Source organism: Medicago sativa, chromosome 7, assembly GCF_051527215.1.
Source record: "Medicago sativa cultivar Bolivia chromosome 7, Bolivia_mono, whole genome shotgun sequence".
In the NCBI taxonomy this organism is placed as follows: domain Eukaryota; kingdom Viridiplantae; phylum Streptophyta; class Magnoliopsida; order Fabales; family Fabaceae; genus Medicago; species Medicago sativa.
In genome coordinates, this window is record NC_140755.1 from 5,538,629 (window position 1) to 5,559,013 (window position 20,385).

The 20,385-nt window shown below is 35.2% G+C and overlaps 2 protein-coding genes, 1 long non-coding RNA gene and 1 pseudogene across 3 annotated transcripts; 1 reads left to right on the forward strand and 3 right to left on the reverse strand.

Annotated features, from left to right (window-relative positions):
* The first annotated feature begins 82 nt into the window (after window positions 1-82).
* Window positions 83-6,476, forward strand: LOC146903754 (leucine--tRNA ligase, cytoplasmic-like). The gene is made up of 4 exons (XM_085722925.1): window positions 83-156; window positions 1,739-3,277; window positions 4,075-5,847; window positions 6,276-6,476. Exons 2-3 carry the CDS (start codon window positions 1,741-1,743, stop codon window positions 5,838-5,840), a joined length of 3,303 nt encoding a protein of 1,100 aa, XP_085579051.1. The 5' UTR covers window positions 83-156; window positions 1,739-1,740; the 3' UTR covers window positions 5,841-5,847; window positions 6,276-6,476.
* A 2,234-nt stretch (window positions 6,477-8,710) lies between these two features.
* On the reverse strand, window positions 8,711-12,438 carry LOC146903755 (uncharacterized; annotated as a pseudogene).
* Window positions 12,439-16,887: 4,449 nt separating this feature from the next.
* On the reverse strand, window positions 16,888-18,093 carry LOC146903756 (uncharacterized). Its single transcript, XR_015017614.1, has 2 exons — window positions 17,717-18,093; window positions 16,888-17,287 (listed from the first exon to the last, which is right to left on the reverse strand). It is a non-coding gene; the product is annotated as an uncharacterized LOC146903756 (long non-coding RNA).
* Window positions 18,094-18,224: 131 nt separating this feature from the next.
* Window positions 18,225-19,691, reverse strand: LOC146903757 (putative pentatricopeptide repeat-containing protein At1g16830). The gene has a single exon (XM_085722931.1). It carries the CDS (start codon window positions 19,557-19,559, stop codon window positions 18,366-18,368), a length of 1,194 nt encoding a protein of 397 aa, XP_085579057.1. The 5' UTR covers window positions 19,560-19,691; the 3' UTR covers window positions 18,225-18,365.
* Between the last annotated feature and the right edge of the window lie 694 nt (window positions 19,692-20,385).

Sequence of the window (20,385 nt, forward strand, 5' to 3'; positions counted from 1 at the left end):
CTTGCACCCCACGTTCCTTGGTCCGCACGGTTCCTTGTTATTACAACAATATAAACTTCTTCTCACTTCTACTTAGAATCCTAGTCCCCCTCTGTGCAACCTTCGACGACGACGGTTGCATCGGAATATTCTTAAGCACTCTGCGAAGCGAAACAGGTATCTCACCCTACCAACTTCATCTTCTCTTTTTTCTTCAATTTGGATTTTTTAAATTGAGACTAATTTGTTTAAGATTTCAGACTTTGAGTCGTTTATGTTTAAGCTTTCTTACTAGTTTGTTTTATGTTTATGATTTGGGACTTTGTGTCTTTATGTTAAGAAGACTTGATTGTTTGATCTTCACTTTAAGATTTCAAGTTTTAAGTAGTTTATGCACGTATTATGTATATTAATATTATTTGAGTTGAATCCTTCGATTTTGTTTGCATCTTGCCATATCTATTAATGATTCAATTTTGATTGCGGTTTTATTCATTGCAATCTTGCTATCCTCTTTTGATCTGAAGCTAAATCTCGATTTTGACAACCTTGATTACCGATGTTGATGTTGACATGTCAAAGTCATGTTCAATGTCTACTTCATAGGATATTATACTAATTTAAAGGGAAAATTTAGTTTAGTTTTGTTGTACTTTGGATTATTCAAGATCAACTCATCAACATGAAACTTGAATTCTAGTTCAGTTTTGGACACATGAACATGTTTTTTTTAATAGTTTGCAATGTTGTTTACTGAAAATGAAAATATTCCAAGTCCAGGGTTTTCATATAGCTCCTATAGTGGCGCATCTAACAGTAACTCGAATAGGATAAGTTCTAGTGGAGGAAAACTTATAAAAAAAAATGATTTTAACGTGTTTAGAAGTGTTCAAGTAGAACTGCTTTTGTTTGTAGAATTGATTTTAACTTGAAGTTAGAATTTGAAACTTTTATCTCTGCAATTGCTTTTACATTTAAATTTAATTTTCAAACTCCTTTTTATATAAATGTATATGATTCTGACATTAAGACAATGATATGGTATATGATGCATGATGAATTCAAATCTTAATAATCTCCATTCGATGCTAGAGAGAATCTACAAAACCGTAAGGCATATTTAAACAAAAAAAATCTAAGCCTCTGAATCTATATAAGTTCATCTACTTGGATCTTCATCCGAAGTTGTCTTCATCACTATGACTTGAACTTCTATATTTCCACTTGATGCAAGAGGGTTTTATTAGTAATTTAGTAGTATTTATTATTTAGCCAAATCTTAGTAATTTTCTAGAACTTTCTATTATTACTAGGTTTTATTTTGTTTTGGCCCACGGGTTTGTTATTTCTTTCACTATATAAGCAGAACTTATGTAGCCTAAGAGGCACACTTTTTGATTCAATAAAATTATTCGAGATTTTCTCTCAATTCTGGTGAATTCCGGAAACCCTTATTTTGATAGGTTTGTAGCTTGCAACCCTATTTTTTTCATAAGTTTGTTGCTTGCAAACTTGTTCTTTTCTATCTAGGTTTAGCGCTGGCTAACCCTACGCTTCTGTCCTGCGTCACCACTTTGTTGCCTTTATCAAAAACTTTATAGGTGTACAATTTGTTTTATATTTCCAACTTTTGATGGATTTCATGTCTTATCCTTGTCAGCATCTTCTTGTGCTAATTGTCAGAAAATTGTGAGGGACCAAGTTCGGTCTTTACTCTTTTATTTAAGTTTCACTTTGAATTGTTTGTTTATGTTATCAGATATGGCGACGACATCTAGTAATGAAAGGAAGAAGTGTTTCGATCGTCGAGACCGTCTTCGTGAGATAGAATCTAAGGTTCAAAAATGGTGGGAAGAGGAAGATGTTTTCAAATCAGAACCTGGCGAAAACCCTCCAAAACCGGGTGAAAAGTTCTTTGGCAATTTCCCTTTTCCTTACACGAATGGTTACCTTCATTTAGGGCATGCATTTTCTCTGTCCAAGTTGGAATTCGCAGCGGCTTTTTACCGATTGAGAGGCGCCAATGTGCTTCTGCCATTTGCCTTTCATTGCACCGGCATGCCGATGAAAGCTTCTGCTGATAAACTCGCTAGAGAAATTCAACAATTTGGAAACCCACCCGTGTTCCCCGACGTACAAGAAGACAATGCCATGGGCACCGAGGGTGCTGCCGACGATGATTCCAATGCAAATCCGTCTCTTAGTAATAAGTACAAAGGGAAGAAGTCTAAGGCTGCTGCAAAATCAAGTGGGCAGGCTTATCAATGGGAGATTTTGAGGAGTGTTGGTATATCAGATGAAGAGATTTCAAAGTTTCAGGATCCTTATAAGTGGCTTACTTATTTTCCACCTTTGGCTGTAGAGGATCTTAAGGCATTTGGTATAGGTTGTGATTGGAGAAGGTCGTTTATTACGACTGATATGAACCCTTATTTTGATTCTTTCGTTAGGTGGCAAATGAGGAAATTGAAGTCATTGGGGAAGGTTGTTAAAGATGTTAGGTATACAATTTTTTCGCCTTTGGATGGACAACCGTGTGCTGATCATGATAGGGCTAGTGGTGAAGGTGTTCAGCCTCAAGAGTATACGATTATTAAGATGGAGTTGGTATCGCCTTTTCCTGATAAGTTTAAGGCTCTTAAAGGAAAGAAGGTTTTTCTTGCTGCTGCGACGTTGAGACCCGAGACTATGTATGGTCAAACAAATGCATGGGTTTTGCCTGATGAAAAATATGGAGCATTTGAAATCAATGAAACTGAGGTCTTTGTTCTTACACATAGAGCAGCACTTAACCTTGCTTACCAGAACCACTCAAGAATACCTCAGAAACCCACTTGCTTGCTTGAGCTCACCGGTCATGATTTGATCGGCCTTCCACTTAGGTCTCCGCTTGCGTTAACTGAGATTATATATGTACTTCCTATGCTTTCAATTTTGATGAATAAAGGTACTGGGGTGGTGACCAGTGTGCCTAGTGATGCTCCGGATGATTACATTGCCCTGAAGCATTTGAAGAAGAAACCAGAATTTAGGGCGAAGTATGGTGTAAAGGACGAATGGGTGATGCCATTTGATATTGTGCCTATTATTGAAGTTCCGGAGATTGGAAATAAGTGTGCAGAGACAGTTTGTTTGCAAATGAAAATCGAAAGTCCGAATGAGAGAGTTAAGCTTGCAGACGCCAAGGATATAACATACTTGAAAGGATTCGCCCAAGGAATAATCATTGTTGGAGAATTTAAAGGGAGGAAAGTTCAAGAAGCTAGGCCATTGATTAGGAGAAAGCTTTTGGAAACAGGTGAGTCTTCAACTTCACATGCCTTTTTGTAAATGTTTTAGTGTGTTTTCCTTTAAAAATTACGAATATAGGTTTCAAAGAATTCACTAACTTTGAGGAGCAAGTCATACTCTTCGATATGATAATTTGACCTTTGTAGGATTAGAATCCTGCATAGTTTTTTTTATCTGAGACCAATTTTTGCTATTCAATCTATACGGAATTATTGCAAGAGACCCTTTCATGAGGGCAAAGAATCAACACATAATTGACGTACAAAATCGTTCAACACTTGCGTGTCAATACATTTCTTCCTAGGTTCCTATGTAGAAATACAAATTGAAGTGACAACTTTTTATTTTATAAAGCTTATATTTTGGAGTGGCTTTGCCTAATCAAATATTGTTCATTTTTTGTAAAAATGTTACTGATGTGGCAGATGTTCATTTGTAAAAATGTTACTGATGTGGCAGAAGCTTATATGTTTTTTTGCATAAGATTATTATTTTTCTTTTGTAAGTCTGTTGCTAACTATAATAGCTCCTTTTTTGGTATTTAAAAAAATGCATAAGTTGTGTTAAGAAATAAAGTGATGTTGTGGTAAGATGGTGAAACTTTGAAATAGGATTCGATGACTATGACTGCGTTAAACTTTCTTATACTATCCGATGTGCAGATTAAACTACTTTTTTGCATGTAAATATAAACACTATATACTATAACTTTTGATTTTACTTATGTGCCAGTATTGTTCATCTTTCTTCTAGCCTCCTTTACTTTAATTTTCATTACTAGAATTATTTATTTCTCATTTCCAGGTCAAGCTATTGTGTACAGTGAACCCGAGAGGCCGGTGATGTCAAGATCTGGTGATGAATGTGTCGTTGCTTTGACAGATCAGTGGTATATAACATATGGAGAATCAGAATGGAAGAAATTAGCTGAAGATTGCTTGTCTGGCATGAACCTGTATTCGGATGAGACACGAAATGGATTCGACCATACTTTAAGTTGGTTGAACCAGTGGGCTTGCTCCCGATCTTTTGGTCTTGGAACACAAATACCATGGGATGAACAGTTCCTAGTTGAGTCCTTATCTGATTCCACCATTTACATGGCTTATTACACTGTTGCACACCATTTGCAGAATGGCGACATGTATGGAACTAATGAATCTGCTATCAAACCTCAACAGCTGACTGATGATGTCTGGGATTATATTTTTTGCGGTGGTCCTTTTCCTAAATCCACAGATATTTCATCAACCGTTTTAGAAAAAATGAAGCTGGAGTTTGAGTATTGGTATCCTTTTGATCTTCGAGTTTCTGGTAAGGATCTCATTCAGAACCATCTTACTTTCTGCATTTACAACCACACTGCAATTTGGTCCAAGCGTCACTGGCCTCGTGGGTTTAGGTGCAATGGTTTCTTACTGCTCAATAAAGAAAAAATGTCCAAGTCCACCGGAAATTTCAGGACTCTTCGTCAAGCAATTGAAGAGTTTTCTGCTGACGCAACACGTTTCGCTTTGGCGGATGCTGGTGATGGCGTTGATGATGCAAATTTTGTTTTCGAGAAAGCAAATAAGGCAATTCTCGATCTCACCCAAGAGATTGCCTGGTATGAAAAAATTCAGGATGCAAAATCTTCTATGAGAACCGGTGCCCCATCTACTTATGCTGATCGCGTGTTTGCCAATGAGATAAACATCGCTATCAAAACAACTGAGCAAAATTACACCAACTTCATGTTTCGAGAAGCCCTTGTTAGTGGGTTTTACGGTCTTCAGGCTGCAAGGGATGAGTATAGATTGACATATAAGGAGAACAATCAGGATAATATAAAAGATTACAATCAAGAATTGGTGTGGCGTTTTATTGATGTGCAAACACGTCTTCTAGCACCTATCTGTCCACATTATGCAGAGTTTATTTGGAGAGAGATTTTGAAGAAGGAGGGTTTTGTGGTGAAAGCAGGTTGGCCAACAGCTGATGCTCCCGATCTTACACTGAAGAGTGCCAATGAATATTTGCAGGACTCTATTGATTCGATAAGAAGAAAGTTATTTGAGAAGAAAATTCCAGGCTCAAAGAAAGCAAATAAACAAGGTGCTCTTGCTACGGCATTGAAAGAAAACAAGATATCATGCTTGATATTTGTAAATGAACAGTTCGATGGTTGGAAAGCCGAGTGCCTAAGTATTCTTCAGGACAAATTCAATAGAGATACTCGAACTTTTGCTCCACACTCAGAAATATTGGAGGCCATACGACAGAGTTCTGTAGGTCAATCTTTCGATTTTAAACAAATTCAAAAGATTTGTAATCCTTTCTTGAAGTTTAAGAAGAAAAAAGCAAGTGAACTCGGGGAACAAGCCCTGGATTTGAGATTGCCATTTGAGGTTCTTCGGGAAAACAAGGACTTCATCAAGAGACAGATAAGTTCAAAAGATCTGGTAGTGCAAGATGTCGAAATTTTATCTGCAGTAGATGCTGATTCTGTGGCTAAAGCTGGATCTTCTTCTTCTCTAATTCAAAATCCTCCATCCCCTGGAGTCCCAACTGTCATCTTTTTAACTCAGTAGCGACAGGGTAAGTTACTGCAAATTTCCCTTTTCTTAAAGTGAAGCTTACAGGTTTTGTTTCGAGAGAGTGAGAGTGTATGAGTGTTTATTTACAAAGTATAAATTTATTTAGGATTATAAATACAAAGGATAATGTTGTATTTGTCTTGCATACATTTTATATCTGTTGGTGTCCTCTTACACTATAATATAATGATAGCTACATGGAGTATTCTGTTTGAATGAAACAAATAGCAGCGGTATATGTTGTTGCAGCTTCTTGTAGTCAGTCTCCTTTGTTTCGTTATCAACATTAGGGTTGCTCAATCATTAGCGAGAGTAACAATTTCCACTTGTTCTCAGTTACTTTCTTCGGTTCCTTCTTTCGTAAGAAAAGTGGTATATGTTGTATCTAATTATTTATGATCAAGATAACTGACTGTGACATTTTGGCAGGTTGTAGATATGGGATTTGATCAAGATTGTGTTGGAGGTGTTCTTTGCATGAAATGAAAAGGAGGATCTGCTGCTAACCAAGAGTTCCATGACTAGACAAAATTCCAATTCATCTTTATTTCAACTCTGATATATAATTTACTAAATTATGTCTTTGTATAAGTTATTCAGACTTTAATCGTAATTGCTACGTTCATTAAACACCTTTCAAATTTGTAATCATATTACTGTTCGTATTGTGATTTTGATTATTAATGATGAGTTAGTTTTTGTTTTGTTAAAAAAGATCACAATGGAAGTTTTAAATCCATGACAATGCCATACACATATATACACATCAACTTCAATACACCAAAAATAAACCATTGCGTTTGAATATATTTAAAAAGCTCAATGAATTTGGATTTAGCTACAAAATTTCAACATAAAAAAGTTATTAATATAAGAATATTTGATTTTATGGAAATTGATATAAGAGTATTTTTTTCCAATAAAAATTTAGGGTGAGGGGATGTTTAGGGTTAATAGGTCTTTACCCTCTGTAATATAGACATTTTCGGTTTTTCCCCCTGTATATTTTTTTTTATTCACCCCTTGTAAAAATAATACTCCCTCCGTTTCAAAATGAGTGTCGCTTTAGCAAAAAAAATTTGTTTCAAAATGAGTGTCGCTTTACATTTCCAATACAACTTTAATTTTTTTCTTCCAACTTTACCCTCTCCAACTTTTCTCTCACACAATTTTCAATGCACTTTAATTTTGTCTTTTTCTTATAAAGTAAGGGCAGTTTAGTAAAATCGTTATATCCAATGATTATTTCATTCTATTTCTTAATCTGTGTGCCAAAGCCTAAAGCGACACTCATTTTGAAACGGAGGGAGTAATTTGATTTACCCCCCTTATAGGTCAAACAAAAACCAATCATTTTTTTTAATAAAATTTCGTTTTTGTTTAGCCTATTAGGGGGTAAATCAAAACAATTTTTTTTACAGGGGGGTAAATAAAAATAAAAAAATTACAGGGTGTAAAACCGAATTTCGTTTTTGTTTAGCCTATTAGGGGGTAAATCAAAACAATTTTTTTTTACAGGGGGTAAATAAAAATAAAAAAATTACAGGGTGTAAAACCGAAAATGACTTATATTACAGGGGGTAAAGACCTATTAACCCGGATGTTTATTCTGATTGTGAGAATTTTTATTCCAATATTGCACCTTGAGCCTTTAGCACTAGAACCCAATCTTCCAACAACTCTTGGTGTTGCCCTTGAACCTTGCTGCCCAAGATTCAAAACCTCAAAATCACCTCGATAACCACTCGTGCAACAAACCTGATGGGCCTAATCAATCTGAGAGCCTCCTCAATCTTCACATGAGCAGCTCCCAAAATCCTATTGGGCCTCCTTCGATCCAGAGAACTCAATCTTTGATACTCAGATGGAACTCAATCTTTGATACTCAGATGATTATTGTCAAGTGGTCAATTGATCTTGAGATGTTGTATGGAGAAAACCCTCTTAATAACCCCAATTGAAGGTGAAAAAACCTCTTTTTCCTTTAGGTTTCAATTGTCCATAACTGCAAAATCCTAGAATAACACAATCCAGCTCCACACACAAATAAATAGTATTTATGTCACTCACAATGTCTCAATCTTTACAATCAATATCTAAGATTTTCAAAAGAGTGTAAAGAAGAAGAGGAGTAGGAAGAAGAGAGAAGGGATAAAAAAAAGGTGTTTAAGCCATTTATTTTTGTTTAGACCGGAATGTAGTCTCATAATTTGATCATGAGGCTGAAGCGGAGAAATTGGTCGGATAACAGCTAAAAAAGTGATTAAATTTTCTTTGAGGAAAAAAAAAGAAAAAGAAAAAAAGTGGAGTTATACAGGGGATTAATCGGATAAAGGAAAAATTGGGGATTGGAGGGAGGGGAGTTATTTAAGAAGATCGAAAGCGAGGTCAATGTAATTTGCCCTAAAATAAACAGGGAGATGGGGGTTCTTCTAGAAGGATTGCAGATAGATGTAGATGATTAAGCTTATCCTTCAAATTTTCTCCCTCATCAGAACCCTTAACTCAACACTTAACCTTGTGTTTCCACTTTCCACCACTCCATCCACAGTTCTTCACTGCCTCATAAAAGCTTCCTTCTCTCTCCCCTACAATAATCTTTCTCCTGCACATAAGTAAATGATAGGGGTGTTGCATAATTTGCATCTGGATGATTGTCTATTAAGCACGAAAATAATAGTAGAATTGTTATAATACTCCTAAGTCATAACATTTAACAAGGATACGAGATAGAATCCATTGCAAAAACCATCAACAACTAGTAGCATCAAAATATAAAGAATTCAAAAAGACACATCAAGTACTACTTTTCAGACTCTTAAATTAAAATAAAACATATAAATAAATATAAGGTGCCCTGGCCTCTAGAGTTCTCCAACTTTTAGAGATCCATTGGCTAAGGTAAAAACAGTGGCAGGCTTGTCATTCATACCAGCGTTTAGAAGCTCAGTCACTATCATAAGAGGGATCTGATTATCAAGGTGAACATCAGTATGAGGACGCTTCATAAAAAACAATATTACAATACAAACAAAATGCATCATCGATTCTACCATCAGCAAAAAGAGCAGTTACTAGTTTTGCAAAACAATCTTTATCTGGTATAAAACCTTCAGAAAGCATGGCATTGACCAAATGTAAGGCATCATCCACCTTGTTAGAATCCAAAAATGCCCTAAATAGGACAATGTGTGCGACAGGGACAACACTAGACGAACAATCGGTTTGAATCATGTTAAAGAAAAACTTGGTAGCATCATGGAGTCTCCCTAATTCACAACATTTATGAATGATTGAAGTCCAACCATTTGTAGAGAATTCAATTCCTAACTTAACCTTTAGACCCAAAAGTTGATACACTTGAGGCATGACATCATAGTCATTCAATTTACAAATGGATTCCAGAACCTTGTTAAAAGTAATGTCACCAGGGTAATAAGGCACCATAAACATGCATCGAAGGAATTCTGAAAGACGGGGAATATCCACTATGTCGCAAAGGTTATGAAGTACAGCGTTGTAAGAGTAAAAATCACGGGAATTCGTTTCTAAGAGATAAGAATATTTAAAGCTATTGTATTTGGAACAAACCCATGAGAATTTACCATGTGGTGATAAGCATCGATGACCACCTCGTGTTTAGCTGTCAGGTACAAAAGTCTTAACAAACGGAAAAAAGAATCAAACTTTGTGTTTGAATCATTGAATAAACGAATAGATTGCAAGTCTAAGAGAATAGACTCAATTGATTTGAAACGAGTGAGGCGATCTATAACGGGGTCCATTGAATCAAGGGTTAATGAGCCAAGTACGAGGAGGTAAAGGGATTGATGGGTTAAATCTTTGGGGAAGGCATCTGAGAGGCTTGAATGCATACTTTGTTTTCTGAAAAACGCGAAGTCGTTGTTTGTGGTTTCGATCTTCTTGATGGGAACAACATGGAGATTGTGGATTTGTGTTGTTGTCATATTTGACAAGATTGTGGATGCGATGTGAGAATAGACTCAATTGATTTAAAACGAATGAGGCGATCTATAACGGGGGCCATTTTATCGCCGGTTAATGAGCCGGGTAAGAGGAAGTAAAGGGATAGATGGGTTAAATCTTTGGGGAAGGCATCTGAGAGGGTTGAATACATATTTTGTTTGCTGAAAAATGTGATGTTATTGTTGGTTGGTTTCATCTTCTTCGTGGGAACAACTTGGAGTGTGTGGATTTGTGTTGAGAAGATTTTGAGAATGCTATGTGGTCGCCGGAATAAAATTGACAAACCTGAATTCATGTTTGCGATGGATAGATGAATGAAATTGGGAAGTTAGGGTTTCTGGCGGCCGACAAAGAACAAACTTAAGTCATTTGCTGGGTTACGAACTGTTTATCTAGTCCGCCTAATAACCTTAAACCCTAAACCCTAAAATAGAAACCACCACATGGTAAAAACCACTAACAGTAACATCAGTTTTTAAGAAAAACAAAGTATGTATTCAACCCTAAACAAAGTATTATTTCTTGCGGATGTTTAGACTGGAAGACATCAACCTACAATCTATTGGTTCCCGTTTTAGATCGTATCACTCGTTCAAAATCAGTTGAAACGCTTACATCATAATTTCTAGAGATTGGCTAAAATTACATATACATGAGGGAACATTGACGTCTAAATTGTTGAACCATAAATCAAGAAAGATGCATGAGTAATTTGAGATTGCATATGGATGATGATATTTCTCCTGTCAATGTTAATGAACTATGGGAAACAATTAAACTTTGTAGACTTGTTATTCTCCACAACCAACTAGGTAGTGAAGTTATACTGTTGTTTGACAAGACAATACATCTTAGATCACTAAGATCTCTTATACATGTTGGAATCTTGACTAAATTGCATGAAGCCAATTGTAAAACATGGATTCGAGAATTAGTTACATTGGAAGACCTTTTTCCACTGAGCAATGACAATTTGTTGAACGATAAATTTAGAAAAGTTAACTTTTTGAACTTGAGAAACATGTCAAGCTGTAGCTTTCCATGCAAGAAATTCGTGCTTAAGGAAAGACTTTCAAGATTCTCAAGTTTAAAGAAAGACGTGGGGATTTCACCATCAAGGCTATTCTGTTCAAGGTTCAAGTATACTAAATTGGTTAGGTTCATTATCCAGGATGGAATTTCACCCCTTAAATTGCTATTTTCTGCACGTAAATATTGTAGCTGGGTGGGGTTTGCGAAAGATAATGGTATATCGCGGCCAATATTCACTACAGATAGGTCTAAGTAAGTGATTGATGACAGCTTACCTATCCAAGAGGTTGTCTTCATAGTAAATCCATCGAAACCTAGACACAAGTAGCTTAGTTTGGTGAGATTTGTTTGGGCTGCAGAAGGGTCTCCCCTAAATTTGCTATATCTAAGTTTTATAAATGTGAGTTGTGTTAGGTTCTCAAGTGAAGAAAGAATAGGCCCAAAAAAATTGCAATCTGAAATTGATAGTACTTTTAAAGAACTAAGTTTTCCAATGGATGCTGGTATTATACCATAGAAGCCAGTGGCATCAAGTCCTATCTCTCAAATCCAAATATCTCAATTTTGGAAGATGAAAAATTCCAACTGGAAATCCACCATACAATTCACAATTGTAAAGAGATAGTGATTTCAATGAAGTTAGATTTGTGAGTGTGCTTGGTAAAGTTGATGAAATAGTCACATAACTAAGATAAAGTATTTCAAGTTTTGTTGAGTTTTGAATCATGCTTCTGAGACTTGACAATTCAAGTTGCAACAAACCGATTTCACCTCCTGAAATTGGTTCAGCTTTATTGTTACCTAGATCAAAAGACACAAGTTGGATAGTTTTGAAACTTATGATGGAATTTCTCCGAAAAGTTTGGTACGAGAAGGTTTAAATTATTAACAGGAAAAGAAACTGTAATAGTAACACAAGAGACTTCATTGTATGTTAATAATTTAGCCTGAAACATTCATATATTAAATACTAGACACACATCAGGTGGTTCTTATACTTAAGTATGGGACTGCATGCACAAACATACCAAATCACTCGGCATTGACAGTTGAAACATGAAAATGTTTTCTAGTCAACATCATGATGATCATATACAAGACAGTGTAGACCTGAGGTGTTGTGCATTTTGGTATACAAATCCCACGGCATTTAATAACTACTAAGAACTCTATGTTTCCTGAAGTGCACTTTTAGACGACATAAATTGTCCGAAAGTACACTTTTAGACTGTAGAGAATAATGTTTTTTTTTTTTTATGTGTACATTCGAATTCCTGTTAGAGGTGATAAAAATTCTTCCGTTTGATTAGTACTCTCTCCGGTTCCATATATATGAAAAAATTTAGAAGTTTCTTTTTGTCTAAGAGAAAATCACATATTTTAAGATGCATTAATTTTGCTTCTTTCACATGTGTTAAGGATTCCCAAAAAAGTAATTTTACATTGATATGAACATTATTTTTACTTTTAATTCTTACATTTTTCTCTCTTCTCACACTCTCTTACAAAGTTATCTCTTCTCACCTTCTCTCCACAACCAATCACACCATAGAGGTCCATACAAATCGTCCATTCTTTAACAACATAACAATGCTCTCTTCCCAAACCACACTTCTTTAGCAATCCTGCATGTAATGCACCTCTTCAAAAATGATCCAAGCAACCTTCTTGGTCCCTTTGTATTGCAAACCACGCTTCTGTAAGACAAAAACTAGTTAATACTTAATGTTATGAAAGGAAAAAGGACAAAAATTTAATTTACTTGAAAAACAAAATAAAGTAAGGGATTAGACAGTCATTTGATGTGGCATTCATCCCTTTAACTATAATAAGAAGAAAAGAAAGCTCACGGAACAAATCCCATCCCATACACGTCCTTTCTTTTCTTTTTGAGATCATTTCTATCCATTTTCCAGTATACGATTTTTCCTCCTTAGGCTCACCAAAAACTCGAGGACAGTGAAGAATGGAAGTTAAATGTTAAGCTTCAAAAATCTATTATCTATTTGTTAAATGTTTATAGCATGAATGCCATAACTTTGCATCTTGAGTTGGCCAAGTTCGATTTTCTATCCTTAGTCTAACCGACAAGCAAACGCAATAAGTACAAGTTAGAACCTAAAGTTCTTATTTTATAAGTCATCTAACACTCAAAATGTCAGCATTCATGCTTTGCAATGCAAACAGAACATATTCTCAAACAATATTTTGCAATGAATTGAATTATATATGACATTGTTGTTGTACAAAGATTAAGCAAAATTTAACCCTCCAAAGTAAAATCAATTTACTACTTGGTATTATTGAAAACTATAATAATTTCCTGAATAGAAGATCCTCTCTGATCACTAATATCTATAGTATTCATCCTTACCATCTCATTCAATCTATTATCTATTTTACTTTTAGAATAACATCTCTACTATCTCTAATAATAAAAATTCAAGTCTCCTCTCTTGATCTTTGATACAGCCTCCTCAAATTTTGCCATTAATTGCTGAAGAACTTCCTCAAGTCTTGTAATTGCTTTTATCAAAGATGCCTTCTGTCTCATAGAACTTTGAACCTTTCTGCCAAGCATACACAGCCTCTATAATATCATGCTTTAATGACTTCACAAAAGTTCCAACATCAATTTGCACCTATTTTTTGGGATAACAAATGCGATAATATTTTTTTTACTTGTTAGAGCATTTTACTACTACCAATGCGTAGAAACCTTAACAAAGCATAAGATAGAAAACATACAAGATGAAAATGTTATGAGCACGCCAAATCTTAAGTATTAAACGAATAGCATCGCTGATTAGACACTAACAGAGATTGTTATTGTGAAAGGAAAAGCCAAGGACCTACCTCAAAATTAAGTGCACCAAATTAATAATCCATCAAATGATGACATTCCATTCAATAGGAGGATGAATAATAGATTGCTTTGGAAAAAATGCAGTAATTAGAATGATAACAAGGTTTAGTTGATCATCGTTTGTCAAAATTGGTCTTGTATGATATTTTTCGAATGTTCCTCTAAAACACTAATTTGACTAGAATTCTTAAATAAAATTGAAAACACAGTCTTCAAATGCACGGTTAAATGCGGTATGAATTGGGATTCAATAATTACCCTCCATTCAGGCTGAAGATGGGCAACTCTCCGAGCAGTGTCTTGTAATTGTGCATAGAGAAGATCAAGTTCTTCCCAAGGTTTGGCAGCGTCATTGATTTTTTTTCTCATACAGGAGAAAAACCAACCATCTCCTCCACCTTTATATCCTTGAAGACTCATCGAACATGAGTTATGTTGATGTCAATTCATATGTACTACTAATTTCACAAGCAACCATCCCTTTCAAGTCCACACATTGTCACTTGTAGCATAACTGCATATGAAGATCTCACATTGTCACATGATGGAGAGCAAAAAAGCATTTATAAACCATACAAAAATTCGCACATCCATAAATTGGATTTGGACATTAAAAGTTAGCGATAGGAGATCGAGATCTATTGAATAGTTTTAAGCTCAACATATAGGAGTATTCTTCCGCGAAATACATATGGAAACTTTTTTATCAAGCAATAGAAAATAACAACAAACGCATGAAATAACCAAACCAGGAAATCATTTTGTACAGTGAAGATTAAAGCAGTAGGCATTCTGCTGCATTTCTTCATATAGCAGAAAATAGAAAGAAAGGTAATGCAAAGACACTGAAATTACTAAAGAAGGTAAAAAAGAAGTTATTATATTGCATTTATGTATAACAATGAGGTATTATTATTTCAAGGAAGCACTTAATTCCATTCAGGACTAGGCAAATATAAACTTTTTAGTATAAAGCAGCCCGAAATATAACCTGAACAGATACCCCATGCCAAAACTTCAAGGTCTTGCAGAAAAACAAAATATGAAAGGAACAAGTAAAATAATGAAAATACTTAGCAATTTTCATTACCCTTGCATCCGAAGAACGCTCTTTCTTGCCTTGAGCTCATCCTTGAATGCTGAAGTAATAGACGATCTTAATGTTTTCTTAATGGACTTAATTTTTGCAATCAGCTCTTGCTTCCTCTGAAAAACTTGCTTTATAAGCGGTGACTTCGCAATTCCATGCTGTTCAAATAGGCTGTCTAAAGCCTCTATTCTACGATATGCTTTTTCGTGTGAGCTACTTTGAATATGATTGATAAATATAGTAATCAAGATAATGATAGTATAATTGGGAAATAATAAAAATGAGGAAAGTAAATGGATAAACACCACACCTTCATGTCTTCTTCAAGATCTAGAAGTGGCAAACCCTTTTCACTAAATCTAGAAAGAGTTTCCATAACTTTTTTCAGTGTGTTTTCTCGAGCTTCCGATGGTAAAAGATCCTTTGGTATGTATAGACGCAGGCTGCTAATTGTATAAATCTGTAAAGATAAAAGAGAAAAATATAAACTAATCATTAGTTGTTAAATTAATCTTTCGAACAAAAACAGTCATATACACATAATTCCATCAAAACTAATATTTGAATAATGAATTGGATAGATTTTATTCGCCAAGTACTCACACATACACACATGCGTACATACATATCATGCGCCATCATTCTTCTTCCTACTGGTATTTTATTTTACAGTTGCAATTTTCTTGGGATCATCCAATCTAACAAGTTAGGGAGCATCATAAAAGAACATTTAAGAACTAAAGTGTATCATAAGCTACAATTAGGGCGTTCGAAATCAGTAATAAAGAGAGGGGTTTCTGAATTACAGAGAAAAAGGAGAACATGCTCAGTAGGATATTCCTCCAGAAATTAGCACAAAGCCAAAATGGCCACTAACTGAATAACTTCCCGGCCTCTTCATATTCCTACTCTCCACCACAAAACTAGTTCGCATGTTCGTCCTTATCTAGTATGGGCTCAGTTCTATGGGTTGAGAAAGTGGCTATATATAATCCATTCCTCAGTTTGGTATTAGAGTTGTAAGATCATTTTTTGAATAGAAACATTCAAATTTTAAGCAATTTTCTCAGCGTAAAAGAGCGATAATTGTGATTTCAGCTGCGACAGACGGAGTCACAAGGGTGAATGGTATTCTGGCTAAAGTAATTGATGAAATGTGATGATCTCTGTCTCATGTTTCTTCCATTTTCCATCTTTTTGTTTTTCAATCACAACTAAAAACACACAATACAACAAAGGTTCGGAAACTTCATACTATTTTTTTAAAAAAAATATTAAACCTGTAAGAACTACAATTTCATGTCAAATTTAAGACTACCACCTCATGCACGCTCTAAGTATGTTAATAATTTTACTTAAATTTCATATGCAGTTTAGTCTCCAATAATGTTACACTTTCAAGAACATATTTAACAACTCGCAAAATGCAGAAGTTATTTTGAAAATGCTCATAATTTTTTATAGCTAATCTGTCAATTCACTGTAGTTTGGAGTGTGCGGTGCTACCATAATATGATACTATGTTTTTCGGGTTGACACAAAAATCTTGGTGTTCAAGGCTTCCTTTTACAAAGTTTTACTTTTGATCACTTTCTTTAAAATTACTTTAGCTTCAAATTTGTGATGGTGTTTTGAAAGTCATGTTTTTTATGCATAAAGTCGCTTAAAAGTAATGTAGGTTGAAGTGATCTGCATGATTGCAAATAGATCCTTATTTTTTATCTTTATATGTACTGATGAAGTAGAAAACGTCTCATCAAGGATTTCTTAGATCTCAATTACAACCGCGAAGTCCTTAATTATGTACAACAAGCAACATCAATAAATTTTATTTTTTTGTTGACACACAAGGTTTCACTCTTAAAAAATCATTTCTTTACGTAATTTATATGCTTATAAGATGGCATATTGGATGATAAAAAAGACATTTCTTTGTTAATATTCGGGCTTAAAACTCTGAAGGCACACATTTATGTTCTAGTATGTATGTGATTCTAAATCAAAATAGCTATTGTAGACAAATGTATTGAAAATGAAAATATGCATAAAAAAATGACCCTTACAGATGTACAACTTTTTTTTTTTTTTTTGAAGGAAACTATCTTACTATTTAGTACAACAAACAACATTAATAACTACCATGGAAAGGATATTGGGGTCTCTCCATTAATCAAAATTAGGATTGCAAAACAAAAAGAAAATTTCTAGTCATAAGAAGCCCAGCATATATGTTGCCGCAAGAACTACCATGGAAAGGATATTGGGGTCTCTCCATGGGAACAAAGAAAATATAAAAATATGTTGGGAGAAAATGAGGCAAAATTCCCAACTGATATCAAATACTGTTTGAAGAAATTTCCCATTTATGATATTTTAAACTACACTACAACCACGCTGTTGTGCCACGATTAGGCTTCAATCCATAGCTTCCACCAATTACCTTCATCACCACGAGCTATAAATTTCCTGGAACAGCATCATAAACCAATATAAGAAAATTCCCTGACATGATACTATAGGAAGTTTCACCATCACATCATTACTTAGCATGGATGGTCTCTAACTCCCTTCAAATTTGGCTATGGTGTTACGGTAGTTACTAGTCCAAAATTGTGGTTACACAAGCTGAATTGCTCCACAAGTTTATCATACAACTGATCTTTAGGAGAGATTGGTAATAAATTCCACCAAGGGAGACATCATATAGCTTTTCATTCATATAAATCTATAATAACTACTAAGCACCTCAAGGCTGACGAAATATCTAAACTATGAAAAGAGCTGCCAAAATATCACAACCCCCAAACGGGAACAAAGAATAAGTTATTGGACCGTTATGAAAACTTGGGTAAGGGACATGAATAAACTTCAAATAAGGAAAGCCAAAATCTGTACCTATGTGCCGTATAAGGTATTATCGGGTGCATAAGTGGAGTTAAACAGGGCATTAATCGGATAAAGGGAAAATTGGGGATTGGAGGGAGGGAGGGAGGGAGGGAGGGGGGAGGGGGGAGGGGGGGGGGGGGGGGTTTGTTTAAGAAGAGGGGGTGTTATTTGCCCTAAAATAAACAGGGAGGTGGGGTTCTTCTAGAAGGATTGCAGATAGATATAGATGATTAAGCTTATTCTTCAAATTTTCTCCCTCATCAGAACCGATAACTCAACACTTAACCTTGTGTTTCCACTTTCCACCACCCACCAGAGCACTCCATCCACTCTTCTTCACTGCCTCATAAAAGCTTCCTTCTCTCTCCCCTACAATAATCTTTCTCCTGCACATAAGTAAATGATAGGGGTGTTGCATAATTTGCATCTGGATGATTGTCTATTAAGCACGAAAATAGTAGAATTGTTATAATACTCCTAAGTCATAACATTTAACAAGGATACGAGATAGAATCCATTGCAAAAACAATCAATAACTAGTGACATCAAAATATAAAGAATTCAAAAAGACACATCATGTACTACTTTACCAGTTCTTAAATTGAGTAATTATTCATTTGAAATAAAACATATAAATAAATATAAGGTGCCCTGGCCTCTAGAGTTCTCCAACTTTTAGAGATCCATTGGCTAAGGTAAAAACAGTGGCAGCCTTGTCATTCATACCAGAATTTATAAGGTCAGTCATTATCATAATAGGGATTTGATTATCAAGGTGAACATCACTATGAGGATGCTTCATAACAATATCACGATACGCACTAACTGCTTCCTCAATTCTACCATCAGCACAAAGAGCAGCTACTAGTTTTGCAAAACAATCTTTATCTGGTTCAAAACCTTCAGAAAGCATGGCATTGACCAAATGTAACACATCATCCACCTTGTTGGAATCCAAAAATGCCTTAAATAAAACAGTATGTGTGACAGGAACAACACTAAATGAACAATCGGTTTGAATCATGTTGAAGAAAAAGTTGGTAGCATCATGGAGTCTCCCTAATTCACAACATTTATGAATGATTGAAGTCCAACCATTGGTAGAGAATTCAATTCCTAACTTAACCTTTAGACCCAAAAGTTGATACACTGGCGGCATGACATCGATCATGACAGTATAGTCATTCAATTTACAAATGGATTCCAGAACCTTGTTAAAAGTAATGTCACCAGGATAATAAGGCACCATAAACATGAGTCGAAGGAATTCTGAAAGACGGGGAAGATCCACTATTTCGCAAAGGTGGTGAAGTGTAATGTTGTAAGAGTGAAAATCAGGGGAATTCATTTCTAAGAGAACACTTATAGCAGCAAGGTATTGATGAGTAGAAAACAGAGAATCCATAAGAATATTTAAAGCTATTGTATTTGGAACGAACCCATGAGAATTTACCATGTGGTGATAAGCATCGACGACCACCTCGTGTTTACCTGTCAGATAAAAAAGTCTTAACAAACGTAAAAAAGAGTGAGATTTTGTGTTTGAATCATTGAATAAACCAATAGATTTCAAGTCTAAGAGAATAGACTCAATTGATTTGAAACGAATGAGGCGATCTATAACGGGGGCCATCTTATCACGGGTTAATGAGCCGGGTAAGAGGAAGTAAAGGGATAGATGGGTTAAATCTTTGGGGAAGGCATCTGAGAGGCTTGAATACATATTTAGTTTTCTGAAAAACGTGGTTTTGATCTTGTTGATGGGAACAACTTGGAGAGTGTGGATTTGTGTTGAGAAGATTTTGAGGATGCGGTGTGGTCGCCGGAATAATATTGACAAACTTGAATTCATGTTTGCGATCGATAGATGGATGAGATTGGGAAGTTAGGGTTTCTGGCGGCAGACAGGAAACAAAGTACAGAGGTTATGGGGTTAAACAAAACAAAACAAAGTACAAGAGGCTATCGGGTTAAACAAAACAGAAAATTGTTTTTTTTTTTTTTTTTTTACTTCAACTTATAAGTACGAATTTTCCTCAACGGTGATTAACTATCGTTTATAAATCCGGCAGCAGTTAACTACAACTGCCCCCAACTGCATTGTTGGTTAGCTCTAAGTACTTGTCAAACAATTAAAAAAAGAGTTTTACTTTTCCCCTGCTGCCTTCTCGCGCGCCCTGCAAAATTTTCAAAAATACCACTGTTCCGAATTATATATTCCGGAACAGATTGTTAGTGATTTCCGAAAAACGAAATTTGGACCATATTGTTATGTGCTTTTTTTTGTCTTTCTTTGATGTCAAGGGTCTCTATTGAACGTTATATGAACCCCACGCAAGCTGCAAGTTCATATGAACGGTCAACAATGACCATGACACCACCGACACCCCTAAAAAACTAAAAGAATTAAAGAAAATGGAAGAAAAGAGGTGAAGTGAATAATGAAGGTATTTGTTGAAGATGAAAGCCTATTTATAGCCTAAAACAAGTCCCAGGTCATTAGTACAGTCAATGAAAACGTGTTAGTGGTTATAACCGTTCAAACCTCCATTATTGTCTTCACACAAAAAGAATCTAATGCTGAAGCTTTTCCCCAGTATTGTATTAATCCGGAAATTATATTCCGGAAAACAAAGGTGCATTCCGGATTATAATTTCCGGACTGCATCAGTAGCAGG

What these genes read in the sequence shown, in the direction of transcription:
- LOC146903754 (XM_085722925.1), top strand. Translation starts at nt 1,741, where the DNA reads ATGGCGACGACATCTAGTAATGAAAGGAAGAAGTGTTTCGATCGTCGA. An exon ending in GAGAAAGCTTTTGGAAACAG is followed by an intron (nt 3,278 to 4,074) that starts GTGAGTCTTCAA and finishes TCTCATTTCCAG; the next exon opens with GTCAAGCTATTGTGTACAGT.
- LOC146903757 (XM_085722931.1), bottom strand. Translation starts at nt 19,559, where the DNA reads ATGAATTCAAGTTTGTCAATATTATTCCGGCGACCACACCGCATCCTC.